The 21,042-nt window shown below is 36.9% G+C and overlaps 2 protein-coding genes across 11 annotated transcripts in view; one reads left to right on the top strand and one right to left on the bottom strand.

Moving 5' to 3' along the window:
* The window catches only part of LOC139967938 (probable JmjC domain-containing histone demethylation protein 2C), a 128,051-nt gene extending 125,018 nt beyond the window's left edge, over positions 1 to 3,033 (top strand). For all 9 annotated transcript variants that reach the window (XM_071972163.1, XM_071972165.1, XM_071972164.1 and 6 more), the window contains 2 exons: positions 188 to 364; positions 950 to 3,033. In XM_071972163.1, the coding sequence (XP_071828264.1) occupies positions 188 to 364; positions 950 to 1,177 (405 nt within the window). In that variant the 3' untranslated portion in view covers positions 1,178 to 3,033. The remainder of the gene's footprint in view (positions 1 to 187; positions 365 to 949) is intronic.
* Positions 1,314 to 20,350, bottom strand: LOC139967942 (sperm microtubule associated protein 2-like). 2 transcript variants are annotated; one of them, XM_071972176.1, is made up of 8 exons: positions 20,031 to 20,350; positions 10,724 to 10,769; positions 9,653 to 9,715; positions 8,894 to 9,028; positions 8,012 to 8,149; positions 7,509 to 7,650; positions 6,210 to 6,323; positions 1,314 to 5,688 (listed from the first exon to the last, which is right to left on the bottom strand). In XM_071972176.1, exons 1-8 carry the CDS (start codon positions 20,044 to 20,046, stop codon positions 5,395 to 5,397), a joined length of 948 nt encoding a protein of 315 aa, XP_071828277.1. In that variant the 5' UTR covers positions 20,047 to 20,350; the 3' UTR covers positions 1,314 to 5,394. The 2 variants fall into 2 exon arrangements, with proteins under 2 accessions (XP_071828277.1, XP_071828276.1); XM_071972175.1 differs by lacking the exon at positions 20,031 to 20,350 and adding an exon at positions 11,535 to 11,910.
* Between the last annotated feature and the right edge of the window lie 692 nt (positions 20,351 to 21,042).

Below are 21,042 nucleotides of genomic sequence, written 5' to 3' on the forward strand. Positions count from 1 at the left end.
TAAAGCACAGAATATCATTTTTAACAGGAACCGTAGGAGGAGGATACAGTCATCAAAATAGATCAGGGTGTAGAATAACATTTAAACAAAACTGTAGCAATGCCAAGAAACTACACATAGCTGAAGGAGGTATTGAACTGTGTGAAGGAATGTACATCAATGTTGTTACCTTTTGTTGCATTTTCAGCTGAGTGAAGAGCAAGGTGAGCAGATCCTCCTGGACCACGACCCCATCCACGACCAGAGCTGGTATCTGGACGAAGAGAAACTGGCTCGGCTCAAAGAGGAGTACAAGGTTGAAGGCTGGGCCATCGCTCAGTGTCTGGGAGATGCTGTATTCATTCCTGCTGGGGCACCACATCAAGTGAGTGCAATGGTATTCTATTGAGTAACAACTATCTCTGGATCCTTCTAGCCTTCTTTTCTTCTACACCTGCTACCCCCCCCCCCCACTTTCCCCATTTACTTTCTAAACCCTGCCCCCTTCTATGCCCTATGCTTACCACCCTCTCTTCAACAGTACTATTGCCATCTTCCCACCTCCACTTTTGATAAAACTGGCGTCAAATTTAGGTACTATTGATATCGAACAATCAGGAACTACAGGGGGAAAAAACTAGGTCACCCGGTTGTATGAGCAGAACACAGGTGAAATTTTGTTCAGTTGGGTACCAACAACCGCATGTCTTCATACTTTTCACATTTCATGTGATTGATATTGATTAAAGGTTTAAGCAGTAATCAAAACATCAGTTGGAGCAATTTAAGGCTGGTTGACAACAAACTCTGTACAACTTGGTTGCTTTTATGTTTGTCCAACAGTATAGAAATCCCTAATTGACTCCTAGTGTTGGTTGGCAACAGTGATCTGTAGCTCACAATCTTGAATTGGGTTACCGATTTACTTTTGGTGCTAATTTGACTTTCTGTGTTTTTCTATTTTAACCAGGTGAGGAACCTTCACTCTTGTATCAAAGTAGCAGAGGACTTTGTTTCCCCGGAACACATCAAAGAGTGCGTCTACCTGACTGATGAATTCCGCCACCTGAGTAACACGCACAGCAACCACGAGGATAAACTGCAGATAAAGAACATCCTCTACCATGCCATCAAAGATGCCATAGGAGTCCTCATGAGTCACGATCCGTTACTTCAGGGTACTGGAGAGACGACGTAGTAAAGAGCAACGTTTATGGGGAGGGGGGGCGAGGGGATGGGGGCTGGGAGGACTATCTGTAATTGTTCTGGGATGTATACCTCTAAGCTCTAGGAATTTATGTTGAGATTATTTAATCAAGCAGAAAATATTGCACAGTGAACTGAAAGAAGGTTAAAGAAATAATATTTATTCAATACTTTGTTTTACTTTCAATCTAAGACATGACAAATGCTGAAGTTTAAAGGTGTTCTCTGTTTATTGTATTTGGAGGAAATTTGAGAATAGAAGCTCACAGTATCAGAATAAAATGTATGACTTAGTTATTAGAAGGAACAGCTATGTGCACGACATCCCAAAGTAATTTGTCAGGTGTGAGTTGAGAGTAAATAGTCAACAGAAGTCTGATCAAAGACGAATGGATAAGAAACTGCAGGAGCAAAGTGGATTGGAATGGTTGCAAGTTGTCTCCTCCCATGAAGGGGAGCAGTGGAAGGATGTTAATACTTGTGGTGTGATGATAATGGTAACATTAGGGGTAGAACAGATGGTCGTAATTGTTGCGTAGTGTTAATCATAGATTGTAGTGTGTGTGTCACTAGAGATTAGGGACTATATCTAGCAAGATGGATGCATAACTGTTCATCCAAGATTTACCTGTCAGGAATATTAGAGCTTGCGTGTAAAGTGGGTTGCATATATTTAGAATTGTTTTTCAATGTGTTTACCAGATGGTAGTGTGTATGGGAGTGTGTAAGTTTTTTTTTTTTTTTTGGCTCCATGCATGACCAACAGAATTGTGAAATGGTTTAATAAAGCAGCTTGAGGTATCTACAATTATGAAATGGTTTAATAAAGCACTTTGAGGTATCTACAACAGTTACAGTCACCAGGGGCAACCTGACTTCAACATGCGTAGCATCCTATGTGTGTTGATATGTGTAGTAGTAAATTGGTTCACTATATAAGAATGTGTTGATGATGTGTAGTTTAGAGAATTCAGTAACTGGAAGGGAATGATTTTGGTGCCAGAAAGATAAATTAAAAGGGCTTAATGTTTTTTCCTTGCTAGCCATGCATCAATGGTCTTCATTTTTTTTTAAAGAAAAAGTATTTCAGATCATATGAATATTTAACACTCAGGATCAAAAAGAACAAATCATTACAATTTTTTTTTTTTTCCATTTTTGCTTGTGTCTTAGAAATGGAATTTTAAATCACAGATACATGTAAAGAATATTTGTTCACAAATTTAGTTGGGTTTAGTTTTAGGTCCATCTTTATTTTTTGTTTTGTTTTATTGTTTAAATTGCTGTTCTTATGTTAAATGCTTTTGAAGTATGATCATATATAGTCAGGGCGTGTTGGGTGTGACAAAGACGTTTATTCCACAAAAAAACAGATTAGATTTAATGCAAATAGGAATACAGAGTCATTGATCATTACGATATTCAGGGAACTTTCCAGAGACAGATTTAATCCTGCTTTGTAGTAAAAAGGTTTTGCATTCTTCACAATTTGTATAGCATATGTACATAAAACCAAAAACTTAGTTGTATATTATCATATGGTGTGACAAGAAAAGCCTCTTGAAGTGTTCAAAATGTGTTGGAAGATTAAAATTTAAACATGAATATTCTTTGTTGTAAAAAGGAAAAAAAAAACACCAAACCCCTTTGTACAGCAGATATTGAAAAAAGTTCCAGTGTTTAGTTTGCACAGTAGAATCGCATGGTTGAATTTTGTTACCGAATGAAATGTACAAAATGGAAAAAAAAAGAAAAAAAAATTATGTGCGAGTATCCTACAAGGCTTGATTTTGCACTATTGAAATTCAAGTGAAATAAGAAAAACGAAGGAAAAAGTGGCATACTCAATTCAATAATTTGTTTTTTGTTTTCTTTTGTGTGGAATCTTGAAACCGTCCAATGATAGACTCTCCCGGATTTTTCTGACCCATTTTGTCTCGTCCCTTTCAAGGCCTACCCAGAATGCACCACTTGATATGTATTCCTCCCCACTTGGTTCTCTCTGTGTACTCTAGGTGTATTTACACAGGGGGAGGGGGAGCATTGCCCTAAAACAACAGTGCCTAAGTCTTGAGCAGAGGAAGACTTTAAGAATGAATTGAAATTGAAGAACGGCTTTGGTGGAATGTGATCTTGGCATTAGAAGCGATGAAACCTTGAAGGTTGTGGGTACATTCCATGGCTAGAAAAGTAAGGTGGGTTTTGCATCCAGGAGAAATCCAAGCTTTCGCTATGTGACATACTATTCCAAATCGTGAAGACTTAGAAATGATCTCAAACTGTAAAGCCACCCATCCACCCAATGCAAAGCAGGGTAAGTATGAAGACATTCGGCTTCTCCCAAACAAGTGTGACTGCTTAGCCTCGTCAAATAATTGCCTTCAAGGCATTTTACATTGGAGCAACTTATTTCCAATTGGCCAACGAATATACCAAATTTAAAAAAGAAACTATTTCCATGAAGTCAAGGTAAACTAGTAGCTAATATATAATATATTTCTACCTTAGAATAGTTTCCTATTGATAATTATTAAGCTTAAGTATTTTCATTAACTGTAACTGCCACTGTGGAAGAAGCACAATACTTGACATTCCATTAAGAATTCTGGTATTTATAATTTTTCAAGAATAAATTCTCATGCACATGCTCCCACCACCCCCTCCCCTTTTCATCCCTCTTCCCAATGTGACACACACAGCCATCACCACCCACCATACAGAGAGGAGAAGAAACTTAAGAACTATCGTTTGATTTAGTTGTAAAGTTGGCTATATTTATTTGCAACATTATTTACAGATTCCAAAATGTTTACAGGTGCGTAGAATACAAGTTGAAAGATAGACAGCAGTGATTAAATATTAGTGCATAATATATAACTAATTAAATAATTACTCAAGAACAAAAGAATAACTTGGTTTGATAACCAGTGAGGAAACACACACAGGAGATTGAAATACTGTTACCAAACGTATTTTAAGTCGGGTATCATTCAAAACTTGGGATATCTGTGCAAATCGATAGTCATTACCATGAAGCAGAAAGATCTAAATTTCAGAAAGGAGAAAACCTGTGAAGGTAAGAGGTAAAAAATTCGAGAGGAAGCCGCCTCTTGTAATGCAATGATTGTAATGATTGATGCAATCACTGGGTTTGAACTGTGGCATTTAGCCATAAAAAAAAATCACGATACAGAATGAAATAAGGCACTCATGGTTCATTAATCAGTCAATTTCATAACATAATGTTGCCATAGAGATATTCGAATGGGTAAACACAAGAAAAAGGAAATCAAAACAGATACATGAGAAATGGGGAGTATATATGTGAAGCTTTCCATTAATGTCTTAATTTAATATGATTAACATTGTTAGTAAAGATGGAAGACGTATTCACAATTAAGAAAATTGCAAATTACATTTTTGAACTTGCCAGTTGTGGCAGACCAGAGTTAGGTTGGATATTAATTCAGCAGTTACTGAACCAAGCGAAACAAAATAAGTGCTGTTTACTAAAGAAAAACCTTAGAAAGAATGTTCTCTGCAGAACTTCTTGGATAAATATTTGACTTATTGAAGAGCCCAAGGGTACCATAAGTGACTTGTGGCAAGATTTGAGAATCTTGCATGACCTGCGACAAAATTTCTATTACCATTAACAATAGGAGAACATACTCTGAGGTTAACAGATAGTATATACTGATATACTAAAACAATTTACAGTTTCTTGATTGGCAACCGTATGCAAACTTAGTTTAATCACACCCAAGATATGTTCCATAGTATTGGAAAACTGGCCATTTTTATTGCAGCTATCCACTCTTGTCCATGAGGTTTTTGGAAATAATCTTTTGTGTTGGAAATATTTAGCGCAATATATGGAGAACCTGCTCAAATAACGAGTGAATTCTGCTTGACCCAACCCAAAACATTTCATTGGGATGTTGAGGGAATGTCAAAGATTCTTTGCACTGATGAGCTTCTTGGGTTAGGGGCGATATTTTCCCTCCCATCGAAAAACACTGAAGCTGAGTTAAAAAACTCTTTGCATTAAAACAAGACGAAGCATTCCCTTTAAAGTATGTCAGGTATATTCATCAGTTAGGCATGCTTGCACAGTCAACATTTTTCTTCCATCGAAAGTTTAATTTTTCTAAAGCAATTGTTCAGCACGGCTGTGCTCTAGTTGTTTCTGAGTTTTTGTCAGGTCCATTAATTCCTATTGAGTGGTTGAGAGAGCTCCTCGATACGTGGCGGGCATCTGGCTTTCTTCGCTGCCTCGCTGACGATGAAGGCGTCGGGGTTGAACTGCACATGGTCCATGGTGGCTCTTTCAATCGGCTTGGACAGTTCGTGGGTCCTGGAGGTAGCGTGGGCCCGCAAGGCAGACTTGCGGACTTCCCATAGAGTTGATCGAGCCGGGAGAAAGCCGTCGGCCACTCCTTTCGGTTTTGAGAGTTCAATCTGTCTAGTCGATGCTGTTGCTTGTTTTGCTGTTGGAGAAACCTGAAAAGAGATCGAATGTTTTACTTCACGGAAGTCAACAACTGCATCCAACATTTTCATCAAGCTTAAAATTATGAAATATTATGAGAAGAAGCAATTTTCCAGAGGTTATCATACTCTCATCTATTTCTGTACAATGGAGAAATCATAAATAATCATGAAGGTTAACTGTCTCAACACCGTTAATTCCATGGGGAATGTCTGTTGAAGTATACACATAAGTGACCAGTAGTTTAACTTTATAGCATATTTTGAGGGCTTGAGGTAATACAGATGTCTCTTATAGTTGCTATGGAGCTAGGAGCTGGGAAATAGGGATTGTTCTACACATCACAACAATCAAGTATGGAAAGAATCAAAAACAAGTTTCTATTAAAAATCATGATTTTGGGGAGAGGGTGAGGTGTTGCTTTGCTGGCTAGACTAAAACAGGTGCAACGTAGAATATTGTATAGCCTTCAGTGAAGACATGTGCTCCCTCGGTAAGAGGGGGGAGGGGGTGGGGGAAATGCTCATCTTACCGGCCACTTTGGTTCCCTAAATGGCCCATGTGGTCTGCTCTTGGGTCTTGCCAATTGTTCAACTCTCGCTGAAGCCCGCCCTTTCTTGGCATTGTCGCTGACTAGAGACTCAACCTGAAGGAAAATATAAAACAGACTGGTTGTCCTGGTAAAACATTTTAAAACAAGGACAGCTTGTCATGTCATGATGGAGCTTCAGTTATAGGAAGATATTATGAACATGGCAAACAACTTACATATTACATACTTTTTGTCATGCAGCTTAAAACTTCCAATTTTAAATATTTTGCCAGCAAAGCAAGCATCAAAATACTAACATGCTTGGTTTGATCTCATATGCATAAATTTTGTTGGTGAATAACACTGACACTTACACTTCAAAAGGTAATTTAGATCTGGCTAGTACAGCCAGAAATGACACAGAACACCCATACCATGGTATATGAATCATTTCTGGTTACCTGTCTGGGTAATTCGTAATCTCTGTGAGGTGATCCGGCTAGTACAGCCAGACACCACATAAATCACCCATACCATGGTATATGAAATCATTTCTGGTTACCTGTCTGGGTAATTCATAAGATCTGTGAGGTAATTTAGATTGAGCTTGTACAGCCAGACAAACCACAGAACACCCATAACATGGTATATGAAATCGTTTCTAGTTACCTGTCTGGGTAATTCGTAATCTCTGTGAGGTGATTCGGCTAGTACAGCCAGACACCACATAAATCACCCATACCATGGTATATGAATTCATTTCTGGTTACCTGTCTAAGTAATTCATAATCTCTGTAAGGTAATTTAGATCTGGCTAGTACAGCCAGACACCATACAAATCACCCATACCATGGTACATGAAATCATTACTGGTTACCTGTCTGGGTAATTCGTAATCTCTGTGAGGTGATCCGGCTAGTACAACCAGACACCACATAAATCACCCATACCATGGTATATGAATTCATTTCTGGTTACCTGTCTGGGTAATTCGTAATCTCTGTGAGGTGTTTTAGGCCTGACTAGTACAGCCAGACACCACACAAATTACCCATACCATGGTATATGAAATCATTTCTGGTTACCTGTCTGGGTAATTCATAATATCTGTGAGGTAATTTAGATCAAGCTAGTACAGCCAGTCACCATACAAATCACCCATACCATGGTACATGAAATCATTTCTAGTTACCTGTCTGGGTAATTCGTAATCTCTGTGAGGTAATTTAGATCGGGCTAGTACAGCCAGACACCATACAAATCACCCATACCATGGTACATGAAATCATTTCTAGTTACCTGTCTGGGTAATTCGTAATCTCTGTGAGGTGTTTTTGGCCTGGCTAGTTGTTCCAGTCTATCCTTTTCCTTTGCTTTCTGTGCTGCATCAGACACCGTCCAGACTGGAGACTCACGACCACAACTGAAGGAATGCTTGGCTCTGAAAGATAATTAAAGAACATGTGATTATTACCTTTAAGACAATACCAAGCCTATTCAATTACTAACACACACAGAACATTTGCATGACCATAGTTGTACATTACAGGGTTCTCATGAACTAGCTGGAATACATCATTCCCCTATAACATATGAGTACTTCTTACCTATCTTCCTGGTACAGAGGTGGTAGTGACTTGGTCTGAGCTAGCTGTACATTACAGTTTTCTCATAAACTACTACTTACCTATCTTCCTGGTACAGAGGTGGTAGTGACTTGGTCTGAGCTAGTTGTACATTACATGTTTCTCATAAACTAGCTGGAATACATCATTCCCCTATAACATCTATGCACAACTTACCTATCTTCCTGGTACAGAGGTGGTAGTGACTTGGTCTGAGCTAAGGAAACTATTCTATCGGAGGGCTCTGTCTTCATGGCTAGTGGACTGACATCCCAGATTACAGAGTTGCGTCCACAGCTAAATACATGAATACGTCTGTACGATTTGAGAAGAAAAGCACATGTCAATGTATTATATAAATAAAAACTGCAATCTTCTTAAATCAAGAAGGCAATTAAAATAGGCCTTTCAGCACAATTATAGGTCAGGCAGGCAGAAAAATTCAGAATCTAATAAGTTGAGTTCAGCAGCAACTATACAATCCTCTGAATCTTGCTGTAATTTTCTTGCCAACTCCTGCTCTTCAAGCAATGATCTCCCAAAACTACCCTCGCTGATCAACGCCAAGGGTGCACTACGTTAAATAGATCACTCTGGATTCAGAGGTACAGAGAAAGTGCTAATGTTGTGAGGAGACAAGTAAGCAAGGCAGCGAAGTCAATTTATAAAACCTTCCAGTTGTTCTGTGAGGTTCATCAACACAAAGAGTGGATGTATACCAACACTAGAATGTATTCGTACTGTTTCTATCTGAGTCTATTGAAGCGTGAGGTCGCAGAACACGCTTGTCTTTATGGATTTTCTGTCCCTTAATGAAACACAATTAATTAATCACGAAACAAAAACGGGATTATAAACACCAACAATCACAGGAGTCTAGTTCCACAAGTATCCCCAACTTGTCTTGTGCACATTGATGACATGATATGTTTTGGAGTGCACACCACCTGTATCAGTGAAACGACAATAAAGTGGAACGGCCTGCTACTGGCCTCTCGTCCATCACAAAATATTTGAGATAACAAAGTTTACTGTCTCATTGAAAGACTTATTACTCACTCTTTCCCATCTAGGGTATGTCTAAAGTTTTTCTTAGGAACTGATAATTCCTCCACCCTCTTTGAAGATTCTGCCTCCAGTGCTGCGGGGCTGATGGGCCACATTGTCTCCTGATTTCCCCAAACCAGCTTGGGCCTGTTTGATCAGAGAACAAAAATATTGTCATATTTGAAATCATTTCCAAATGGCTACTATTGTGTCCACTAGCATGAAAATTTCAATTCCAGTATTATGAATAGGGTCTCACAGTACCATCAAATTGGTCTTTATACAATATAATTAAGAAACTTTTGTTGAGAACAGCATGGAAATGGAACAGACATAGAAAGCTTGTATTAGTCCTGTAAGGAGGAGAAGTATTAAATTGATGGTATGGCTTGATATTTTTAATGAAAGATTATGTACTAATATATACTTAATATATAATAAAAGGTACTAAATAACACTAAGCTCAATAGAGCAGTCAGAGTGCAGTAGTAGAGTAGAGATATGTAAGGTATAATGCATTTAAAGCATTTTCCACTTGATGGCATTTTGTTGCTTTGACCTTATGTATAAGGGGTAAACCCCAAAACCATGTTAGGGTGTGATCAAGCAACAATACTTGCCTTCCTCAGGGTCAACGCCTGCCCGTAAGATTTGGAAGGAAGAGGTGAAAGGCGTTGAACCGAAGGAAGGTTAATGAGGGCGCTTTGCAATAGTAGAGGGCGGAGATGGGTATCAAAGAGAGAAGGAGCGTCATTAATTATTAAAACTCACCCAACGCTGGTCAGCCATATTGTCTTGTTAGTTTTTGGTTCTGCTAAATAAATACATCTCTCTCTGTAAACAATAGAAAAAAGAATATATTAAAATTCAATTTTGAGACAATAAAGAATAAATTTTAGGCAAAACAAATGCAGTTTGATAATCACAAACATAAACAATCATTTGAACAATTTGTTTACAAAAAATGGCAATGCCTGAAGAATCAGTCAAAGTGGCTGGACTACTTAGTTTAACTAGGGAGTTGTTAGGGAACATAGAGACCATTTAATACCATTGTACATCAGAGACAACATACAAATCAATATATAGCCTTTTGTCACTTGAAACTTTTCAAGGCCACATGTTATTGGATTTAGCCCTTTGTGTGTGCTGTTGCTAATGTGATGTTAGATCAGTTAAATGAGCATCTCTTTTTATGACAGTTTTTATCATTTCATGAAACAATCGATAATAAACAAGCAGGTTTTTTTTTTTTTAGTAGGGGGAGACAGGTAACTCAACAAAGACGTGGCTAATTTTAGGATGCAACTATTTCACAAAACATAATTAATGCAAAAAAAAAAGGAAATTCAAGTGACCGTTCAAAAGTTTTCTAGAAGTCAAGAATAGGAAGACCTAGAACATTTTTGCAACTTCTGAATTGAAAATGCTGGTAATTTTGCCACCATTTCATAATTAATGATAATAATTTGTGAGCATGATGATTGACTTCTCAAAACCATTATTAGTTTCAAACTATTTTCAATTCCGTGAACTACTAATGATGCCTTACAACTAATCGTCTAGAATGGTCACTCAAATGCTGAATCTTCAACAAGTATTTAACTACCACCCCGGAAAGTACTGTTACCTAACTGAAACATTAACTTGTCTGATGAACACTCCAAAATGTCTGGAAGTAACTTGAAGATACAGAACCAGTAGAAAAATACTTTTGAAATCTAATTTCAGCATGCCAACATTTGGGACAAATATTGATTGATCTCTAATTTCTAAATTACCTTTCCATAGATTTTCCACAAAACCAAAATACCAAAAGTAAGAACAACAACGTTTACATACCTTCCTCTCAAGTTACTGTAATTGTCAAAATGGTTTTCCCTGGATACTGTCGAAAGAACAGAGAGATATTACTAATTAATAAATTTTAATATTTAAATATAATGCTTCACTCTAATACAATGTAATGATCAAATCTAACCAAAAGAAGCACAGAAAGTTGAGGTAAAAATAAGATTTTTAATTCAGTCTAAAAAAAAAATTTGATTTTGTTTTGCAGATTTTATCCTTATTACATTGTGGCTTTGTTAGATTCCAAATGCTATAATTCAGGAAAATTTGTAATCTTTGATCCTGGGTTCATTTTCCGCATTAACTCGATTGATAAAGCTTAAGTGTCAAGAGCATCCAATTGGCTCAATCAATTGAGTTATTATATGATTATCCCCAATTAGCAATCTTTGTGTGAGAAAAGCTAAGAGGGTATCTAAGATTGATTAAATGTTATCGTATTTTGATGACTACAATGAATGTTTGAAGGAATTCCAGCGCGGTACAGTAGTGAACAGTGAGCAAGGAGAGAAGTACACAATGATGCCTTAAAAAAATGTTTGTAGTCGATCAGCTCACAAAAACCTTTCATGATTCTTCTATTTCTCGCTCAAGTTGGTACTACTATTACTGGAAAATATCCTGTGAGTTATCAGCAAAAGGTGCCACAGATTGGAGGCATAAGTTGCATTAATGCTATATTAAAAAGTGGCTGAACAATTCCTACCAGCCCAAGCACTTAACGTTTTCTTAAAATTTTAAAAATTGATTTCGAAACAAGTAGTAGAACCTAAATGAATCCATGAGCCTTGATAATTTTTACCTCCATTTTGGTTAATATCACTTTGCAAAAGTTTGGGTAATTTGGATTTTTCGCTACTCGTAGTCAGGGACTTTCTTCTTGTTGCACGATTCTTCTTCTTCAACGCATTTGAATACGCTGTACCGTAGGCTTTGAGGACCAACTTCGGTAAAGACACCGTGGACTTTGCACTTCCCGTTGGTGATCGACCGATACTCTTAGGGGTGGGGCTAGTCACCAGAGATGGAAGTTTATCACCTCCATATGACTTTTCCAACAATGCAGCCATTGTTTTACAGATATTTGAAGGTGTACACAAAAGCAATTTAATAAATTGGCTTCATAATACTAGTGATCACAGTCATAAAATCATTCCACATTGAAAAATAAGTAAAACCTTCTCATAGACACCATATTCCCAGTCTTTAAGAAAAACAATTTTGGAAAAATTATCTATTGGGTATTCCATTTGTTAGCTATAACTTTTCCACTGTAAAACATGAAAATCTGTGTCAAACTTGTGAACAATCAAACTACAAATGTATATGACTCCCAAGATTGTAAAGATGGTATCAAATCGTCGACCGACGTAGATCCGAGACTGAAGGAGAATGTCGCTCTTTGCTTCGCATTTCCACAGAGAATCCTGCTAATCCAAACTGTTCACCTCCGTTCAATATTGATTATGGGATGGTCTCTATATTGTTTAAATCATCACTTCTTTCTATCACTGAACCTAAATAGAGTAAACTATTATTGATTTAAGGCCCAGGAATCAATATTAAGATGTTTTTCTTAGCTTAATCAATAATTCTATACAATAGCGTTCTCCCGATCACAAAGAGGAATAACGTTTTGCTCTCTCTGCAGGAGGTTGGCGAGGGAGCAAGAAGCTATTTAAGGTGTTACGTCATTCCATTCTTATAATGTTCCGTCCCCCTTACGGTGCTTCTTCAAAGCGCTCTAAAATAAAACTACAAGGTCCACCAATTTCTTCACGTTTGGAAAATCTCAACGTCTGTCAACATCGATCGATCGACGGAGAACAAATATCAACAAGGGCGGCGGAACCGGGGCACAGGGGGCATGTGCCCCCCCACTTTTCCTCAGGTTAAAAATGTGCCCTTTTTCTACATAAAAATTGAGGTGTCTCAAGTTAGCAAGAGGCCAGGGAACCAGAATGAACACTCGGGAAGGGCCGTTTCCGGCCATCTGAGGGCATTGTAAAACCAAAAATTTTCTTCAGATAATCGTGCCTTTACAACTTTGCAAATCCTGGCTACACCCCTGACTTTTAATGAATTTCTGTGGGTCAAACTCAAAGCTATTTCGAATAGAAAAAAAATGTTAAGATATTAACAAGAAATAAACTCTACATTAGCAACTAGCATGATTTCACCTCATTCTGTCTTCAAAGAAAACTTGTTCCTTGTTTCCCAATTTGCACATTGGATATTGCAGTGCTAGTATGCCTTTTTTTCCTTGAGGGTGGGGGGGGGGGGCGTTGATGGAGTGATGTGTATACGCAAATAAGATAATACAATAAGAGTTATAAAGGGTACTAAATATCAGGCTGCATCAGTCCAATCGAATTTCTGCAAAGTGCCCTTTGATGTCGGTGCCCCCCCAGATTAAAAGTGCTTCCGCCGCCCTTGAATATCAAACAATCGACAATAAAACGATAACAAGAGCTGGCGGAGTGACACTTTTACTTCTCGACTGGTTTACTTAGATGCTTTATGTCAAGATGTCATCGTATTTGGATTGTCAAAGATACCTTTTTATCAAGCTGATGAAAACATGATTACTTGTTTGCTTTTAAGTCAAAAGGGTTGGGCAAGATAATCCATATGTACACACAATCACAGCAATGGTGAAGACAGATGTACAATAGTCATCCAAACCTACTCTAGATAAATGTGATATTTTCATCAAACAACGTTAGCAGTGTGTTTACTGGGTGGGGAGGGGGAGGGGGAGGGTGTGGGTGGGGAGGAGAGGCCAACAGATGCGTTTGATCATCAAGTAATTCCAACATATTCCCTATGCATTCCCTATATAATGGTATTAAATGTCAAATAATGGTTAATCATTCTCAAGTCATTAACAAGCATATTTGACTGACAAGTGGTACTTCACCCACTCTGAAATATTGAATGGTCTATTTTGATAAGAAAATAATTTACTAGGATCAGAGCCTCCAGGAGAGTACTACTCCTAGCGGTTTTTTAGTGAGCTAAAATTTGGGGCCAATACGGATGATTTTTAAACTTTGCCAAATGACACAACTTAACATTCCTTGATGACAAACTGTAATAGCCCCATCACAGATTATTTCGACAAAAAATTGAGAGAAAAACACAGTTTGCAACATAAAGTGGCTGTTTCGAGCAATATTAAATAACTGTACAATACAATCTTCTCTACATACCAAATTGTAAGCCACTCTGTTTAACTTTAAAGTAATAAATTTAAATTTCTTACCCTCCAGTAGATCTACTTTAGAGACAAATGTGTTTGAACTCGGAGCAGCATGCAACTAATGTAACTACTGTTTGAAGTAACAGACCACTAAATTGTAATTTACATATTAACTTCAGACAGCAATGAAGCTTTATTTAGCTTTCTTATCATTTTATTTATTCCCAATAAGATATAAAAAATAAATTTCCTCATTCAGTTACAGATGTTTAGTCTACTTTTGAATGTGACGAGGAATGCAACATGAAAACAGGAGCAGTAAAAGTCAACATGTAACTGAAGATCCAATTAACCAATCAGAAGTAAGCTAAGGTAATTCTGTTCTTTTGTGAGGTTACCAGCTGTAACTCTACTCTGGTGGTATAATTTACCGATCAATACTGAGATGATACCTGTTACTATGTAACCAGATGCTACTTTTGGATTCTTTGCAGTCCTGATCTACTTGTTTAGGATATGAAAGCTGATCCCAGACAACAAACAACATCTTGTAAGACAAACAAAACAATTGTTGCCTAAGAGACAAAATATATTTTTTCAATATTTTTTAGTCAACCCACAGTCATTTTCTCTCTATGTAAGTGTTTTTTTGGACATCCAATTGTGCTAGTTGGAAAACTTAAAGGGAGTGAAGACTCACACACAAAGAAACGTCTGATGCCGGGACTCTGACCTAGTTTCGAATGACATGTAACAGAAGTGTTAGACACCACAGTCAATCCCAGAAAATACACACACAGCTTGCTACCGTCGGTAATTAGACACAAGTGTTCAGTCAATACATGCAGCTACGGTCAATACCCACAACACAGTGTACATAGCAGCAATGGATATCTCAGGTCTCGATAAAACATAACAAGATATCACGTTTCATTACTGTCTGCATTTTGTAGTGACCAAAAACTTCACTTGCAAGCAACGGAAAGTTAACTTTTTACAGGGCGGCACACGTTTTGGGGCGAGTCTTCAATGCCTTTAAAGACCATCAGAAATTCAAATAATTGTCACTCATCCTCAAACTTCCAAATGTCATTTAACTCTGACCCTCAAAGCAAGTTTCCTCACCGAGACATGTAATTGCCTAATTGAATATTCAGAAAATGAATTTCCTGGAAGTACTTTTTAATAAATTTAAGCAAAATTGAGCAGTACACTAGTCAAATTTGGGGCCGATACTGCTGACCTGTAATAGCCCAGGCAGTGATACCAAAAACCATAAAACTAACAAGATGAAAAAGCAACTTAACAAGAGTGTGGTAGGGAAAGAAAAGCCAACTTCTATGGTTTACCAACATTAAATCATACATGAAACTAATAGTACTGAATTTCAGAGCACTAGTTTGCAAATATTTAGGCCCACTACCCATGATCTTCCATGAGGACTGAGCCACGACCCACCAGACCCCCCCATCAGGACCCCACCCATCAGAACCCCAAACTCAGAAATTCATGACAGCTAGAATGGTCTATGTTTTGATTATAAAAAAAAATTATAGTAACTTAAATCAATCTGTCAGCAAGATTGGAAAAATGCAGAAAAATTTCTGAGCATCTGAAACAAATTATGCTAACTATCATAATTTCGCTACCCACATTTTGGGTCATGCCCCATAATTTGTGGACTGGCGCTGCAGAAAACTTACTTAAAAGCATGAATTTTTTTATGCCAAATAAATTTTGATTTGGTTATTGATCTTTAAAACAATATTCCAAAGTATGATTACCTACTGTATCTTCAGTATATGTGGGAGGGGCAATACTGACAACAGTCAGGTATGACCTGAGGGGATCAAGGCTCCATCATTGATTTGGTTTTACAGCTAGGTATGAGACTTTACGTCACATGTTAATGATTGACATGTCGACGAACAACAATAGATGTAGGAACATAATGTTATTGTATACAAGTGCACATTTGCAATGAAAAAATTCGTTTTGTGGGTTGGTGTGGGTGGGGGGGGGAGTGATAAGTGGACAGTGTCAGGAGATTTAATTTTAATATTTTTGTACAAAACCAGTAAAATTTACCAGCTTAAATGAAGATAAACCTAGATGCATTTTGCAAACTCATCCTAGCAATGTTAGGTAAACAGGGAAAAAACAGAAAAAATATTGTAATGCATTCCTACAAAGAAACATTTGATTAATCAATAATGAATTCAGGACTATGGAAACATCTAATTGATTTTCTCTGTTTCCTTTCTTCTGAGCCAAGGTTGTGGAGGGGGGGATTGTTAATGATAATTTGGGAAGCACTTTATATAGGAAACCTGAATATGAAAGACCCTATATAGCAGCATTTCATACAGATTCAGATGTTGTACCTGAGTGAATAACGACAACTTTCACATGCCTGGTTTTTCATTTCTTTTCCTCCTTTTTTTGGTAACATTTGCAAAAGGTTTTACCAACTTGAACAGATATATGATTGAGTTAAGAAGTGACCATGTCTACATACTAAAGGTGCATGACAACAGCACCTAACCATTGTTATTAGTCTATGTACTGCAGAAGATTATAATGTACATCTTCCCCAAACAGTTACAGTAACTAAACTCTTGTTCTACTTGGGAGATATCACTGATTTAATGTTCCTTCTTCACACAAAAGGCTGAAGACTTAATCAAGTCTACATGTATGAAATCATGATTGCCATATGTGTGGCTTCCCTTTATTCTAATCTTTATTTTATATCATGTTTAGCTTCCATAATGAAGACAGGTTTGACAAGAGCTGAACTTCAATCCTGAAGCTAAATACATGATGTACTGATTGCAACAGTATCTTCTACCTTCAAAATATGAAAATATGATCATATGAAAAGAAAAACGAAGAGAAAGTACCGCTTTTAAATCCTAGTGACGCTATGACATCACAGATTTACAAAATGACAGCCCATGGACACAACTTTCAAACAAGGATATACCTCTAGAATCGGAGTGAGACTTTCTCAGTTGTTTGGGGAAGTTCTGCATCACAGAGCACTCTGTCGAATGAGCCTAAGTTAGGTTTCTTTTATGCAGTTTTTAATTTTATTTCAGGAAGCTACCATAACAGAATGTTACCTTGCAACATCCATTGATTAACTGAAAGACTTCTTCACAAACTGCTGACCACATTCCTTAGAAGTTAGAACCAAAAATCACAGGATCTATGTATACAGAGTGAAACAAGTTAATTTTGCAACAAACGTAAGACAGCCTACCTTTCCCTTTTCCTTTGATTCTTTTGCCTTTAGAAACTCTTCCAGTATCTTCAGTTGCAATAGGAGTTTTGCTTACTTCCATACTTCTTTTTAATATGCCGTACACTTTTTTTAAGCTGCTAGCTCTAGTGTGTACTTGAAAGAAATGCGAATTTGATGTGAAGCTTCGATATCGTAGTAAGACTGGACAGGTAGAAAGCAGTTGCTAGGATACTATGCATCTATTGGAGTTATTTCACATCAATAAACCAAAGTCTACTTCACACGAAGAAACTCTTTGTTTGCAATTTACTTCAATGGTCAACCTTAGTTTGTTTTCCTACTACCAACAATCAAATTTGATAAGCCCAAACGCTGGAAAAAATGCAAATAGGGTAGATAAATATGTCCAGACAATTAAAGATATGTCAAATATCATATGTGGTATTATTGTTGTAATGATGTCATCTTTTTTTTTTCTTTTTCCTTTTTTTCATTTCAATTAATAGCAAAACAAGATTTTATTTATTGTAAAATGAGCAAATGATGCATATTATGAACTTAAACCAGCAAATCTCTTTGATATTTTTACTTAATATAATTTGCTACAATAATAAAATATTTACTCTTTACACACTAAATATAAACAAATTTTTGTTGAGATTGATGAACTTGACTTAAATCAACTGAATTACGATTACAATTTATCGTTCAGGATCCATTCATCACAACTTTCACATTCATGACATTTGGTCTGAAAATTCTTTGCCATTTGGTTTTACATATTTCCTGTTTTAGCCATTTTAACTTTGGGCTGCTCATTTTACTTTAATTATTGTTGTTTCATCAAACATCTGGTCATCTTAAAATGACAAAAAATAAATTTACAATATTCACATTTTTATTGCACAAGACACTATTTTCTTTCAGAAATGGAGGATATGTACACTAATTCTAAGAAAACATGCCAAGATAGATCTGGTATTGAATACCTGACTTGAACTTGAAGTGGTTGAAGCGTCAGCTTTGAAAAGTACAGACATTGTGGTAGGCTACATGACCTTGCTAAATGTAATTTAAGGTGATAAACTCCTTGGACTTTATTTAATCTCATCAACTGTAATGACATGCAGTTACAGAAAAGGGTACAGTAGTACTGACATGAATTGTTTTGAGAAAATTCAACTGTTTACTTGAGAAATGTTAAATTTACTTGCTACCCAATATACCATTTTAAATTTAATAACTAGAGTGTTGATTTCATGACAATGTTGATGAATATATCTTGCAGTGTGTTAATACTGACGATCAAAGAATAACATGAGAGACGAACTCCCCAATGTACTTGTAAATTTGAAATTGATGGCCATGACAGATGTCCCAACCACCAGAATGCACTAAATTGAAAGCTTCAAGGTCAATGAAGAGTGTAATTCTATTTCCCTGGGAGCAAACTTCATTGTTTTAATTACTTTAGCAGAAAGGTAACATACACAGTTTGAATGTTATCATTTATAAAAGTGTCATGACACCTTAAGAGTCACTGCACTCTGAAGCAGCTAGTTCACAAGATGTGATAAAGTGCTTCTGAAAAACTCTTCAAAATGATTTTGCTCTGGTGGGGAATAATTTTGTTATGTACAGTAGCACTTGTCACAAGATGTTGTTAACTGTGAACAAGATAAGTATCAACTTTTAAATGGAAGTACACAATGAGCCTACCATACAAGTCTAAAAAGTGTGTACTGGAGTCATGCAAGGTTTGGTTGCCTTTTGGTCAAAATCTCAGTGAATCGTGAAGAAATATAAAAGATTGTCCTTGTGACAAAACAAAAATGATAGGCCTAATACTTTGTAATATGTCCTAACTTATTTTTTTTATCATAATCCGTAAAGGGAAGGAATCCATAGCTACATTTTAAGTTAGGCCATGGCTATTCTTACGACGAGTCGTAACAATTATTTATAAACTATTCTTACGACAAAGGCAAATTCAAGCGAAGTAAAGGAAATAAAGCAACTGCGCATGTAGTAGGGGTAACCCTAACCCTAAACATAACCCTAAACCTCAATCCTAACCCTTACCCTAACCCTAACCGGAAATTATTGTTTCTCCTCGTCGTAAAAATAGTACTCCTGGTCAGGAAAATAGCAACTGCGCATGCGTAGTCGGGAATTATTCTTACGACTAGTCGTAACAATAGCCACTTTGTTTAAGTTAACTGTTTGAAATCATCAGCTGTAACTGCATAATGTAAACACTGGTTACCTTTCATCAGAAGTATGGTCAAATTAATTCTTTTCCAAAAAGGAAGGTAACATTTCAAGATGAAAATCTATCCAAAAGCCTTAAATTGGGTGGATAGTCAACTGCATACAGTACATTCATTATAAAGAGGCCTAGGCTATGACTAAGTTTTACAGCTAGAATTACCCAACTAAATGCCAAATGGGCCTATAAATATGGTAAACAAATAAAAAGACTACATTTACTGCATTGAGCATAGTGTGGACCCAGACTAGGCCCTATCCTATTTTTTTATCAGAATAGACTTCGTGGCAAGCACTCCATCCCTTCCATGGTTTAACTTGGCTGAGGGTAAGGCCTAACTTAGGCATATCCCTGGGACAGTGAATTTGAAATTTCCGTACAGTGTCAGGATGTAACGATACAACTTTGTGTTTATAACACTGAACTAACATATGAGAATAATGACAGCATATATGGCTAATTTAAATGCAAAGTGAATTCAGCTTTAAATTTCGAAAGTTAGCCCTAAGTCACTAGCATCTAGGCTAGGTTTTACTTTAGGATACGGCGTGAGATTTCACAAACTCCTGCTTTCACTCACCCTCAAAGTCAACCATTATACCGCAATTATCGTCAATGTTTAAGAGAGTTGACTCAGTATCTTGTCATTTTCTGATCAGGTTGAGCTTATAAAATTTGAAATTTTCTCTACAGTTGTCCTTTCGAAATGTACAAATGTCAGTCTCTCAAAGTATTCTCCCCGCTAGTTTTGAGTAAATCTTTATAGCAAACCACATAACGTGCGTGGAAGCAGCTGGGAGGTGTTCAATGTGTCAACAGACTGTCTGAATGTGAATCGCTTCCTTAGTAACGGGCCTAGCAACAACAGGACAGGCGTCCTTTGTCGTTTATCGTGTATCATCGGTATCAACGGCAGGAATAACAATAACACCTGCAGGATAAGTCATTCTGTTTCTATTATACCACGAAAAGTCGATAAATGACAGCATGAGAACATTCACAGTTTCTTTGTCAGCGTAAGCTCCATAGATTAACAGCCTATTGATTAGACAGCTTGTTGCAAGGTTTCTAAATGTCAAGACCAACAAAATATCATCTCTCCAATAGGGATTTCTATCTATAAGTATAAGGTGTTACGCATGTACGTTAGCATGCATGGACCGATTGAAAAAGGTCATGGTTCGATATAATCTCCCTCACCGTTGGCCATAATTTGCTACTGTTTTATTTTCGCTTGCCTTTCTCCTTTGCCGTTTATGTTTTCTTGTTCTGAAAAAAAAGCTGACGTTTTTCAAGCAATGTTTTCCTCGCATAACTATTGTCCTCTACTAACTACTAGTGTCCTCTACTCAAGCAATGCCCGTCATTTGAAAATAGTTTTGACTTTCGTAGACTATTGGTAAAGGCCCGAGGATTCTGTTATGTCAAAACTCTCCTTTGACAGCAAGTAAATGTTTCCATGAATTTATAAAACACACAAAAAAAATTCTTACATTTCCTTTCATTTATTTACAACTTAACGAATGAAAGGATTAAGTACTGGACAGGCCTTCATCCCTGTGAACAGTATAGACAAAAGCCGTTCAGGCAAC

The sequence above is a fragment of the Apostichopus japonicus genome, chromosome 5, assembly GCF_037975245.1.
Source record: "Apostichopus japonicus isolate 1M-3 chromosome 5, ASM3797524v1, whole genome shotgun sequence".
Classification (NCBI taxonomy): Eukaryota; Metazoa; Echinodermata; class Holothuroidea; order Aspidochirotida; family Stichopodidae; genus Apostichopus; species Apostichopus japonicus.